Source organism: Pan troglodytes, chromosome 9, assembly GCF_028858775.2.
Source record: "Pan troglodytes isolate AG18354 chromosome 9, NHGRI_mPanTro3-v2.0_pri, whole genome shotgun sequence".
NCBI classification, from domain to species: domain Eukaryota; kingdom Metazoa; phylum Chordata; class Mammalia; order Primates; family Hominidae; genus Pan; species Pan troglodytes.
In genome coordinates this window covers 94,922,063-94,935,646 of record NC_072407.2, presented here as the reverse complement: position 1 = coordinate 94,935,646, position 13,584 = coordinate 94,922,063, and the positions used below count along the sequence as shown (strand labels likewise).

General features: G+C 41.8%; 1 protein-coding gene across 6 annotated transcripts in view; it reads right to left on the bottom strand.

Moving 5' to 3' along the window:
• The window catches only part of FAT3 (FAT atypical cadherin 3), a 677,141-nt gene that overhangs the window by 86,094 nt on the left and 577,463 nt on the right, over nt 1-13,584 (bottom strand). For all 6 annotated transcript variants that reach the window (XM_016921780.4, XM_009423966.5, XM_054662602.2 and 3 more), the window contains 4 exons: nt 8,433-12,506; nt 5,007-5,203; nt 3,843-3,996; nt 252-485 (listed from right to left, as the gene is read on the bottom strand). In XM_016921780.4, the coding sequence (XP_016777269.4) occupies nt 252-485; nt 3,843-3,996; nt 5,007-5,203; nt 8,433-12,506 (4,659 nt within the window). The remainder of the gene's footprint in view (nt 1-251; nt 486-3,842; nt 3,997-5,006; nt 5,204-8,432; nt 12,507-13,584) is intronic.

Sequence of the window (13,584 nt, the reverse complement as noted above, 5' to 3'; positions counted from 1 at the left end):
CTCCTTTGCTAAAAGGTAAAAGACTTCTTAGTATCTCTTCTTCAAACTCGAGAAAGAGGAGGGCCAACTTGCAGACTTTTCTCATGCATATGAAGTGTATTAGCTGAATAGCTGAAATGGGGTTTAATGTACATGTTCTCGTGGTAAAGAACCAAGGGGGTTGATTAAGGTTCTTATAAAACTAAAGGAATGGCAGCACCTGAAGACAAAGTGTCCACTGTGTGACAGGGAGATGCCTGCAACTGACTTACCAATATCGGGGTCCACGGCTTGAACTCTGGTCAACAGAGCCTTGGTGGCTGTGTTCTCATAGACACAGGTGTTGTAGTGGTCAGAAGAAAACACAGGGGGGTTATCATTCACATCCTCCAGGATTAGGTGGATGTTGGACTGGCAGAACCTGCCACCCCCGTCAGTGGCCTTGGCCATCAGGCTGTACACGGGGATCCTCTCCCGGTCCAACAGAGCCAAGGTTTTTAACTCGCCTGTGAAAATAAATGGCAGCATGATTGGTCTGAGTTTTTAAAAACTGTTTTTCTTTGGAGAGCAGAGGACCAATTATACAAACAATTCTCAACATAGGAAGGACTAACATCATTTGGCCCAAGTGTCCCATACTTTAAAAATGTAGCAAATTCAACAGTTTATGTGTCAGGGAAAAATGTATGGGATTCTAGATGCAAAAACAAAACAGCTGTGTGACCTTCAAATTAATTAATCCCTTTTTGAAACCGCTGGTATAAGGGGCTCTTTCTTTTGGCTACACGGAGAAGCTTCAAACCTCTTTAAACCTCTCAAGATCTACTCTGCAGATCAGTCTCTGGATTTCTGCTATATGTCCAGAAAACACACAGAGAATGGACTGGTTCTCCAGAGAATGGACACACAGAGTATATCTGGTTCTCTGATGGTCAATATTGTCAACAACCCATAGACCCAGAAAGGCAGTCTCTTTGCCTCCAGATACTCAACTTTTTGCTCTATCATTTACAGGAAAACAGGTAATGAAAACAGAAGCTGGCTTTAGGGCGGCAGGGTCTTGAAGGACCCCTATTGTGTAAGGGTTAACCCTTAACTTGCTGGATTGTGGAAGGGCCTGACATTGCTTGGGGAGGAGTCAAGTCGGAGAAAACTTGAGGAGCATGGAAAAGCAGTTCCTTAGCATCCCGCATGGAGTAATGTTATGTCTATATTTTAACCACTGGAATAGCTGCATTGGTGCTGGAAACCAGCTTTTGTGGAGATATTTTTGTTGTTTAAGTTTCATAAGATAATGACAACAAGCACAGTGACAAACCTGAATAAATGTTATTTGGTGGAAAGTATGACTCACGAAATATTATCACTCTTAAATAAAATTAGTAGATATTATTTGGATGAAGCTACCTATATTCATTTATTTATTTATTTTATTTATTTATTTTTTTGAGACTGAGTCTTGCTCTGTCGCCCAGGCTGGAGTGCAGTGGCATGATCTCGGCTCACTGCAAGCTCTGCCTCCTGGGTTCACACCATTCTCCTGCCTCAGCCTCCCAAGTAGCTGGGACTACAGGTGCCCGCCACCATGCCTGGCTAATTTTTTTGTATTTTTAGTGGAGACGGGGTTTCACTGTGTTAACCAGGATGGTCTTGATCTCCTGACTTTGTGATCCACCCACCTCGGCCTCCCAAAGTGCAGGGATTACAGATGTGAGTCACCGTGCTGGCCAAAGCTACCTATACTTATTAAGGCAGTTCATCTTTTAGCTTCCTGGCTATGGCCAGCCAGTTCTCAGATACAGGTTGGATCATTTCCCTCTCCTACTCAAAAAGCATCCAGGGATTTTCACTGGGACATTCAAGACACTCCACAATCTGGCCTAAAGTAGTTTTCCCTCCACTTTAGTATATGACATTACCTGGATGCGCTATGCTCTCTGCTCACGCTGTTCCTATAACTTGCAGTGTCCTGTTTAAGCCACTGAGAATCCTGGCTGAGTTCAAATGCTAGTTCTTCCTTTAAGCAGTTTCCTTTTTCCTCTTATCAGAATATTAGTTACATCTTCATCTGTGCCCAGATATAGCTCCCCTTATGTTTCTCCTGAACACTCATTTCATTGTGCCTTTCATGATTCTTATTATTGGTTAACTTGCCTGTCTTCCCTACTGGATTACAATATCCCCTGGGCATGATTTATTTTGTTTATCTTGGAGTCTACCACAAATATCCCATAAAGTACTTTTATGTCTACTGGCTACTCAATAAATGTTACCTTTTGAATAAATAATCACCAGGCCCATATAGCTGAGTAGTATATTCCCATGTAGCTAAGTCAGTGCTTCCTTGTAGGATGCAACCTCTTACGAGAGTGGGGCAGGGAGGAGCCACTACCTTTCTGGAGACTCAATAGTCAGTTATTGTTCACTAGAACCAACACAACACTGAAAATATGCAAGCCAGCCAATCTTTACGCTTAAATTTAAAATGTCATTGGATGGGTCATCTAATCTACAAAACTAAAATAATTTGCTACCATATAAAAGGTTTTTCCATTAGCTCTGGCCTTCAATGCAGGCATCTGCCTTTAGCTTACATAACCTTGCACCTTGTCAATTTTACCTGAATATACAACCAAGCAAATCTGAGGGCTTATAGGTTTGGAGAAACTAGGCAAGAAAGTTTAATAAAAACTAGACAACTGTGTTAATAAGAATCAGAAAAGGACCCTAAAGCCATTTCAAAGTGAGAAAAATTCTCCTTCCTATAAATTGCTGTCTGGTTTTCGTGGCAACCTGCATTTGTGATATAACTTCATTTATACCTGTTACGAGCATATACCTTAAAACTTACAGATACGAGAAACAAGAGAAGCAAACAGAGATGTCCGCCTACTTGATGCTAATAAATGTAGGTAAAGTCTGGGCAAGTTTTACAAAGGAAATAAAAAGTTTCTGTGGTCCAGAGTACCCATATTTGGATATGCCCCTACAATTTCTTAGAGCCCAAGATACTGAGCATCATATTCTTGGGGTACAGAGAATGATACCCCAAAGTATGGTGCTTTGACATGCTGAGCACCTTGAATTAAAAAAAAATTTGGAAGGCCTTAAAGCTGCCTTAGAACCAAGAACTTTCAAACTTTCTCTTATTTCCCTCATTTCTCTCAAGTGCAGGTGAAGACTCTCTTTGAAATTTCCTCATCTGACTAAGAAAACTTCTTTCCAAAAGAAATGCATTTGTCTTAAGATCCCCCTCCATAGAAATCTCATCAAATAACTGGGAAAGATTCACCACCAGAGAAGAGAAAAGAGACTAAAAGTCATCACCATGTCCAGACAGATTTTTCATCTCTTCTTCTGAGGGAAGCTCCTAGAGATTAACTGGGAGACTTTATCTGCATAACTAGATAACCTTTGTTCACAGTCAGTTCAATCCGTCACCTCCCCACATTTTCCAGTTCCATTGAGTTTCCTAGGAGAATTATTTACAAAATAATGGATGCCCTCCAGATTATTCATTTCCCCTAAAAATCATTGACTACTCCTCTAAAATTGCCTACAGTCCCCCAACTTCCCTCTCCCCTAGCAACAGCCTTAACCATCTGGCTTTTCTTTGGGTCTCTTATTTTTGGGGCTGTGGTACCCACGTTCACATAAGTAAATCCATATGCCTTTTCTCCTGTTAATCTGTCTGTGGTCAGTTCATTTCAGCAAACATTCAGAAAGGATGGAAGGGAAAATTTCTCTCCATCCCTATAAGAGTAAGTATACTACTAACTATTTACTAGTGATGAGACCACATAAGTTTAACTTCTCTCATGAATTAACAATGACATTTATCTCAAGAATAAATTTTAGCTTACCACTTTCTGGATCTAGATAAAATTCACTGTTTCCAGATCCATAGAGTGAGTATCGTATATCTCCATTGGATCCAATATCAGCATCCTTTGCACTGACTTTCAGGATGATTTTATTTGATGGAATGTCTTCAGGAAGTAATGCTGTATATGCAACCTGGACAAAGGTGAAGAAAGGTAATAAAATCATTAGTATTTGTGGGGGCAATTGCCATATTTAGCATTATATAGGATTTCTTTAAAAATTCATTTATATAATTTAGCTTTTGTTATTTTTTTCCTTCACTACAGAAACATATTCCAATATATTATGAAACACAGTATATCTGCTGCTCTTCCACTCCCATGCTTATTCATTTAACAAATATTTATTGAGCATCCACTATATGTACCATTCTAGGCACTAAGAGTACCATGGCAAAGAAAACAGAGGAACATCCCCACTCTTGCGGAACCATAACACACACCACACATTGACCATGGCTGTCTGTTTTTCTCTTGAGCCCCAATAAGTCCTAGGAATTCTCTTCAACTCTTTAAAGAGCCACTACCAGCATTTGGCATTAGTATGAGAGATTAAATCTATTTGCAGTACTTTTCTAATCTATAGGACACCAATATTGTCTCCTGGTCCACATGATAGAAAAGAATAAATAGTGATTTAATTTCAGTATGAGAGAAAATAAAATCTAGTACTTGTACCTTGCAATGGCATTATATTTTATATAGTAGTAGAAAGGCCACTTCATAAGGAGCCTGGAGACCAGTGTTCAGCACCAACATTGCCATTAACCAAATGTGTAAACTTATATAAACAAGTTAACATCCTGTAGAGTGGTCCATTTCTCTTTTATGATATCAGTGATTTAAACAGAATAAGTCCTAAAGTCCTTTATGAATTACTCAAAAAATTATTTAAGACATTGGTTTCTTTCTTTTTTTTTTTTGTTGGGGGCAGGGTACAAAATTAGGTATCTGATCTTGCTACCTATACTCTTTTCATGTTTTCAATATTTCTTCCTAAACTTCACCTCCTACCCTCTTATACCCACACCCAATTGCAGATAAGAGCAGAAGTTTGCCTGGCCTTAAGAAGAAAAGTGAAATGGGTTTTTATTTAATTTTGGAGAAGCAGAGTAAAAGCAGAACCCTATCCCCAATTCTCACCTGATCACACACTGGGCTATTGTCATTCACATCACTGACGCTCACTTCCACCATGGCCTGTGTGACAAAAAGCCCATCAGTGGCAGTGATATTGAGAAAGTAAATGTCCTGTTCTTCTCTGTCTAGAGGCCTCTTCACATAGACCTTCCACTCACTTTGCACCAGGCCCAGAGCAAACCTTCCTCGAGGGTTTCCTCCTGCAGTTAAAAAAACAAAAGAGCTTTTGAAGATGTGCAATGAAATGTCTTAATCTACATCTACCTTGAGAGGTGCATGTGGAGTCATCCAGGTACTCCTTAAACTGTATCATTTAGGATACTACAAAGATACTGAGACTCCCTTTGATTCTTGGGCAACAAAGCATGATATTTATATGCTTGGCTTCTGTGGAAAGCAAAACAGTAACTTTCCAAGATAATAAAATCCACTTAGAGAAGCTGGAGATGATCTCTTGTTTAGTTCCCCTTAAGAACAATCAAATTCAAACTGTGAACAATCAATCGTCTTCTCAGGCTGACACAATTGTCTTTCCATTTAGTCTCAAGAGAGGATGTAATACACTCTAGCTCTTGTTACCAAGACAATTTCATTAGCCGTTGATTATGCAGTCAAGGAAAGGCAGTTAGTTCTATTAAGGAATCTTTTAATGAAGCCTTTATCATGCAGCTGCGCTCTTCTCATAAGAACTGGAGTTTGGCGGAGAAAAGTTTTCACGACAGAGGAGGGCCCATTAGTGTTAAATAGCCCTAACGAGGGGTCATTTAAAAACCAGTTCAAAGATAAGCATTGCAATTAGACCAAATGTATCAGAGTGAAGCTGGGGAACATGGAAGAAAAGAAAACAGATGAAGTGGAACAGCTTTCTAAGATGCTGAAGCATGGACAGTGGTCCCAGCAATATGACTTTTCCACATCATTAAGCTACATGGGGGCAAAAGCAGCTTGGGGAACAAGATAGGAGGAGGAAGGAAGAAGATGATGACCTTGACGTAATCCGTAAGAAGGGAAAAATGTCATTTCAGACACCGAGAAAGACTGAGAAGACCACTGGCAGTAAGTCAGGAGTCAGGTTTGATGATCACTATTTCATTTATTTGGGCATTCAAGTATTTATCATATACCCTGGGCCAGGCATTGTTCTAGGCAGCAGGGCTACATCAGTGGACAAAACCAGCAAAAATATCTGGTGTCTCAGCAGAGATCACATTCTGGAGGGAAAGACTGAAAATAAACAAGTAAGGGAAGTATACTGCATGCCAACTGCTACTTCATTGAAAACTTGGAGCCATATCTCACACTTACAATGAATCTTTAAAAAGCAGAGGGCAAATATCGGGGTCCTACTGAAGAGACTGAGTGGGAAGGGGTGGGATTCTGAGTGCCAGACTGCATTCTTGCTTATAAGGCAAGGGGCTGCTCAGTCTGAGGGCCTCAGCACTGGGAGTGGGGGCAAGCCACAGTGGAATACAATGAAACCAAATCAGCCAGACAGTGCAGAAAAGGTGAGAGCTGCCTATTCCTCTGGGGCAGTGGTTCTCAATTGGGGACAACTGTGCCCTTCCCCTCTGTGGGGATATGTGTCAATGTCTGGAGACATTTTTGCTTGTCACATTGGTGGGAGGGAAGTGATGGTGGTGGTATGTGCTACTGGCATTTAGTGGGTAGAGGCCAGGGATGCTGCCACACATCCTACAGTGCACAGGACAGCCTTCCTCAGCAAAGAATGATCTGGCCTCATATGTCAATAGCGGTGTGGCTGAGCAACCCTGCTCTAGGGAGCTTCAGGGTCCTCCCTGGGATATCACTTTCCTCCACCACTGGCCAGGATTCAATTATGCTTTAGTTGAATATTATTTCAGTGCACACAAACTTAACCTCTCTATTAAATGCTTTCAGTGCAGGCCCACAGTGTTCTTTTGTTACATAAAATGATTAATGGTCCTTTGTTAATTGGAGGCAGCACAGCCAAGTTGTGTTACATCAAGAGCAAAAGTTAAATCTAATTAAAATCAGTTGGTGGTTGGCACTGCTAATAGTAACAGTAGCTTTAAGCTACTCTGTACTCATTACTTTGGTAAAGTTGATGGGATAGTCCCTTTAAATCATCCATTGACAATTCAGAGGCTATCTATAAATAATTAAGGCTGAGTATTTTACAGTTTCTCCAAATAGAAAAGGACTCTTCAGAATGCCTAAGAAGCTTTTTTTTTCCTGAAAATAAATGCAAATGAATTAAAGTCATGCTTCACTCACCTCTTTCTTCTTTCATGTTTTAACTGCAGAAATACATATTTTAATCAAAAAAGGAGGTCTCAGATAGATCATAAAGTGTTTCAAGGGGAAAACATCACCAAGAGAACAGTCCCATGAAGAAAAAGGAAGGGAATCATGCTGAAAAGTGTGGCAACCCCAAGCATTGACACATTTGCTCTACTGTGGATCTTATTCTGCAGTGATTAATTAACTTTCCTACTAACATACTCAAGCAGATTCTACGTCCTAAGGGCATTCTAATTAATTCATTTTTCACTCTGAATGATGTAGTTTTTCTAAACGGAAGCCACCTGACTACAAGTATTGATGATTCTTTACAATCTTTTGGCACTTTGTTTATGTTCTGCCTTTGAATGTGACAACATCAAAATATTAGCTTTAACCCACCCCCCAAATAGTTTTTAGGGAGAACCTTCCCACAATGCCAACCCTCTCCTCTTTCAGTTAAAGGTCACCTGCCCCCCAGGAAACCACTCTGACATGAAATCCTTAGCCTCCCAGGGCAACAGCGACATTTTCTGTGCCTTCCTAATGACTGACTTTGTCTATCTTGGCTTTCCTCTTGAATTGCTACTTGCTATTCTGAAAGACAGAAAAGAAATCCAAAAAATTTTGGTTGTCAGAAGAAATACCCCTTGATTTGTAGTGATAATTTAGGATTTCTCAGGGAAGGATCAAACCATTCCATCTAATGTGTGTACATGTGTGCACATGTGTTGCTATGGCCAGGGGAAGTGTGCATGTGAAGCTTACTGTGATCAAGCTATTTGTTTTGCTCAGCATTGCAAAAGGTAGAAAAAAGGAACATGCTTAAAAACAGAACCTCTCCACCAAAAAGTTGTTATTTTCATTCCTTCAACTGAGATATTTGGCTGGACTCCTTTTTAAATAGGAAGAGGTGACACAAAGACAAGTTACCAATATGGGTAACACATTTACAGCAAACCTGTGAACTCCAAACTAAGGCTGAGTTAGCAACAGCCAACAAGCAAAAAACGCAGTCTACTCAGAGATCCTTTACTCAGCTCCAGAGAGGCTTCATTACACTGGACTCCTTATCCCATCTTCCTTCTCTCTTACTCTTCCCTCCGCCATCTTCCATCTTTCTTTATAAAGCAGTGCATATAATGAAAACTGGGGGTATTTACTCACCTGTAATATGGTAGCTCACTTGGCGATTAACGTCGGATGTGTCTCTGTCCCAGGTGCTGAGGATGGCTACCACCTCGCCCGGTGGGTCGCTCTCCTTCACATTCCCTCGGTACACTTCCTGCGCGAAAACTGGTGCATTGTCATTTATATCTGTCACTCTGACAGAGACCAAGGCCGTGGAGGAAAGAGAGAATGCCTCTCCAAGGTCAGAGGCCACCACAGAGAAGGTGAATGTGGGGTCTGTCTCGTGATCTAGGTCCTTCAAGGTACTGATCCAGCCCGTGTTGCTGTCAATATTGAATGCTTCCATTACCTTTTCAGGCTGGGAATCCGAGTGGAGGGAGTAAGTGACTTGTCCATTGGCTCCCCAGTCCATATCAATAGCTCTCACTTGTGTGAGTTTGGTGCCAACAGGCATCCCTTCCATTATAACGGTGTCATAGCTTGAAGTTTCAAAGACTGGCTTGTTGTCATTCAAATCCAATACCTTGATATCTACATCCACAGTAAACACAATGTCTACTTTGTCCAGGGGTATAGTGGCTGCTACTTTAAAGTGGAAAGCTGGGCTGGTTTCATGGTCAAGGCGTTTGTCAAGCTTAATAGTGCCTGTTTCCTGTTCTATGACGAATACGCCCCCTTTGTTATTTTCTGGCCGTTCCCCATTAACTGTGCTGAACCGGACATTCTGACTGGGCAAAATCCTCAGGGTGTCCACTGTACTCCCAATGGCTGTATCTTCTGCAATGGTAAAGGAATACTGAGACTGGGTGAATGATGGCAAGAACGTTTCAGGGGGCAAGACGTGGATATAGACAGGAATGAGGGAGTGCTTTACTGGGATGCCCCCATCTACTGCTTTGACAAAGAACGAAAGCACTGTATTTTTCAGCTGGTTAAAATTACCCTTTGTGACCATCCAGCCATTGTCAGGATCGATTTCCAGGAGGTCGGCCACTGAAACAGAGGCCTCGCTATAGAGGGAATAAGTAATCCTTGAATTTGCTCCATCATCGGGATCTATGGCTTGAACTTGAGTGACCAAGTGGCCCCTTCCAACATCTGCCCTGACACTGGCTCTATATTCCACTGTCATGAACTGGGGAGCATTGTCATTTTCATCCACAACAATCACTCTTACAGTGCAGAAAGTTGTTCTCCCTCCACCATCAAGGGCCCTCACAAAAATACTAACATCCCCTTCTAGAGGATTTTCCCGGTCTAGCCTTTCTGTGGTGATGACCTGCCCATTGCTGTCTATGAGGAATCGATCCTTGGCAAAGTCATTGATGATGGCATAGCTGATCTGCCCATAAGTCCCTGGATCACCATCTGTGGCTCGAACATGAATTACCTTTGTTCCTGCAGCCACGTTCTCTCTCACCTCAGCTACGTATGTGCTTTGTGAAAAGGCAGGGCTGTACAAGTTAGCCCCAAGTACCCTAATATGCACCTGTGCAGTGCTGGTGAATAACCCATCAGAGACAGACACATTGAGACTGTACAGTGGCTCCATCCGCTGCTTCCGATGGTTGGACAATGTGATAACTCCACTCTTGCTGTCCATCAGAAAGCTTGTCCGGTCATTCCCAGATAAAATGCTATATTCCAACCGGTCAAAATCAGAGCTGTCTGCATCAGAGGCTTGTACACAGGTTACAAAATGGCCCCGGGGGGCTAATTCACTCACATATGACTCATAAATGAGCTGATTAAAAACTGGAGGGTTGTCATTTACATCAGAGATGTAGATATGAACGAGAACCTCACTGCTCAGTGATGGGAAGCCACTATCTATTGATCTGACTTTCAAAGTGCAGTGTTGTACTAACTCATGGTCCAGCATTCGTGCTGTCAGGATTAAGCCACTTGAGCTATCTATGTGAAAATAATCTGTGCTATTGTAGGTATCCTGGACAATCTGATAATGTACCATTTTATTGTTTTCTGAGTCTGCATCAATAGAGACAACTTGTAAAACAGGTGTCCCAATAAGAGATGCTTCTGATAGTGTTGTATTGTATGTGGGCTGATCGAAAATAGGGGGGTTGTCATTTACATCATTAACTAGCAAGTCAACAGTGACTTCAGCCCTAGCACCAGTAAGGGCGTCGCTGGCTCTTATTGTCAGCTTGTAAGCAGATGTAACTTCATAATCCAAAGGGCTAACAACTTTCAGGACCCCAGTGTCAAAGTCAATGTTAAACTGTTTAAAAGGGTCCCCATCGATAATGATATATATGATGCCTTGGCCTTCTGGACTGGTGGCATTGATGCTTAGGATGGGTGTGTTCATTCTGATGTCTTCATTGACAGATGCTGTATAAAAGGGCTTATCAAACACAGGCATTGCTTTGTTGACAATAGTGATGGGAAGCTCCACAGATGTAGACAAAGAGGGTTTTCCACCATCCTTGGCTAGGATGGTGACTCCATACTCAATGTTGGACAAGTCAGAGTTGAATGCTTCCTTTAAAATAACATTCCCTGAATTAGGGTTAATTTCAAAGTGGCCATAGTCATCCTGCAGGTCATAGGTCACTTCTCCATTTGGACCTTTATCTTTGTCAATGGCTGTCACCTGATAAATCAGAGTCCCGGGTTCTGCATCCACTTGAACAGCAGCATAGTATGGGAGGCCCACAAAGACTGGAGAATTGTCATTTATGTCTTCAATGTTAACCCTGACCACCACTCTGGCCACACGCAGATGGTCCAGCTCACGGCTTGCTTCTACCACCAGCTCATATAACTCTTGTTCTTCACGGTCAAAGGGGACTCCAGTCGTCTGAATGACCCCTGAGGTAGATTTTATCTTGAACTTATTTCCTGGGTTTAAGATGCTGTATTTTAAGGGCTCATTAAGGCGGTTTCCAACTGCATTGACAATAGCAACTTTGGTTATGTTAGTGTTGTTCTCTGAGATTGAGGTGGAATAGAAGCTTTGTGTAAAGTGGAGGCCGCTGTCCATGGCTTCTTTAACCATGACTGTGACCATGGAGGTACTGTAGAACTTTCCATCAGACACCTTAACTATCAGCATGTAGTGATCCTTGGAGAGGTTGTTGTTTTTTATGGTAAGTACTCCACTGTTTGAGTCAATTAAAAAATGATCCAAGCTGCCTTCCATTAGGCTGTATGTCAGTTCAGGGGGTACCTCAGAGTCAGGATCTGTGGCACTAACTTTCAGAACCTCCACTCCAACATAGGTAGGTAGAAGTAAGATAGTCTCAAACACAGCCTGAGTAAAAACAGGTGGGTTATCATTCACATCTGTCACCTCAATGTTGACTTCAACGGGACTCTCTGCAGTCAGTTGGGGGCTACCACTGTCTCTCACATGCACATGAAAATGGAAATGGGCGATGGTTTCATGGTCCAGGTTGGCAATTGTTCTGATTGCACCTGTACTGGAGTCCACCGTGAAAAACTTTTTTGCTGTCGACTCCACAATCTGATACACAAGCAGAGCATTCCGGTTGCTGTCAGCATCTGTGGCTCGAATCACCAGTGGGCTGTTATCCAAGCTCCTGACAATGCTATTAATTGGGGCGGCCTCACTTAGGCTGCCTGAGTATTGAGAAAAGAGAAAAACTGGGGCATTATCATTTTCATCAACAATCTGAATATTGACTGTAGCATTGGAAGCCATTCCTGCCATATTGGTGGCCTGAATGATGAGCTGATAAGAGGATGTGTGCTCATAATCCAGGGCCTTCCGAGTGGTGATGACTCCAGAATATGGATTTATGGTAAAGATCCCATTAATGTCTCCATCTTTGACTTCATAAATGAGGGTAGATTGACTGATGGCAGAGATTAGAATGACTGATGTTCCAATGTCAACATTTTCATTTACTTCTGCTTGGTAGTCTTTGTGAATGAACTTGGGGTGAGAATTGTCAGACATGGTGACGGAAATGCGCACAATTGCAGTGGCAGACATTGGCGGGGATCCCTGATCTGTGACTTTGATGGATAGGACAAACTGACCCATCGTCGTCATGTCTGGTTCTTTGCAAATGGTGATGATGCCTAGGACCGGTTCGATCTTAAACGTGTTCCCAGTGTTCCCTAAAACACAGAAATCAATGGTGAAATGAGTTACATGTGGGTCACTGAAATCTTTTTGATTAACTCTTTATCTATAGGTACCTTACTGCAATGTGGCAAGTAGAAAGCAATTATAGTACTCATCTGTGTCATTCTGAAATAAAATGAGAGGCCTCTCTTTCAGGGGTACTGAAAAGCAACCAAAATGAGTTTCCCAGTATTATAGTAAATTTCAGATCAGTAACTTCTAGATCCAGGTTAAAAACACAATGACAATGACATAGTCTTGTGTGCATTCAAGTTGGGAAATAAGAGAGCCTGAAGGAGAGATCTTTCTGCTAAGAATGTATAGGACTTCCTTATTTCCAGCCTTGTGAGAAGACAGATAGATTGGGAAGCCCACATATGAATGCCACTGGTTTAGGTAGCAGTGTCATATTTTCTGTTCTAGGTTTAAAGAAAGAGGGTTGTGGGAATAGTTTCAGAGCATTATAAGGTAGTCAGTTGTTTTCAGATTATCCCAAAAGCAAACTTCGCTACATGGAATTGGTATTATTTCACCCTATCAAAAATGACTTTATCCAAAACACTACTTTGGTGAAGGGGTTTGTTCAGTCAGGCATGGAGAATTCCTGGCAAGTCATTATTTGCCTTGTAAGTGTGATGAATTTTCCTGACTTCTCTTCTATTCTCCACTCATGCTCTACCCCTCTCTCATGCTTCTGAACACACACATGCACACACCTAGACATAAAAGTAAACATAAAAAGTTACAGGGCAGTTGCTCAATCTGTAACCATTCTATTCACCAAGCATTTGAGGTGTTTCTAGTGTACCAAGAAACTGTTGGGAATCTGAACCAGCACTGCAACCAAGAACCTGAGACATAATCCTTGTGAAACTGAAACCTGGGCACTCCACTTTGATAGAGCTGGCAGGGGAAGGGCTCTGGCCATGACACTGTAGCAGTTTACAGCTCTGCTTCAGAAACATGTTATGGTTCGAAATCTGGGATTGTTGAGAATGAGAGAAATAACAGAGGAATAAAAAATGGGGAAGACACAATGTGGAGTATGTAAAGAAGGTAGGTGGTGACAGA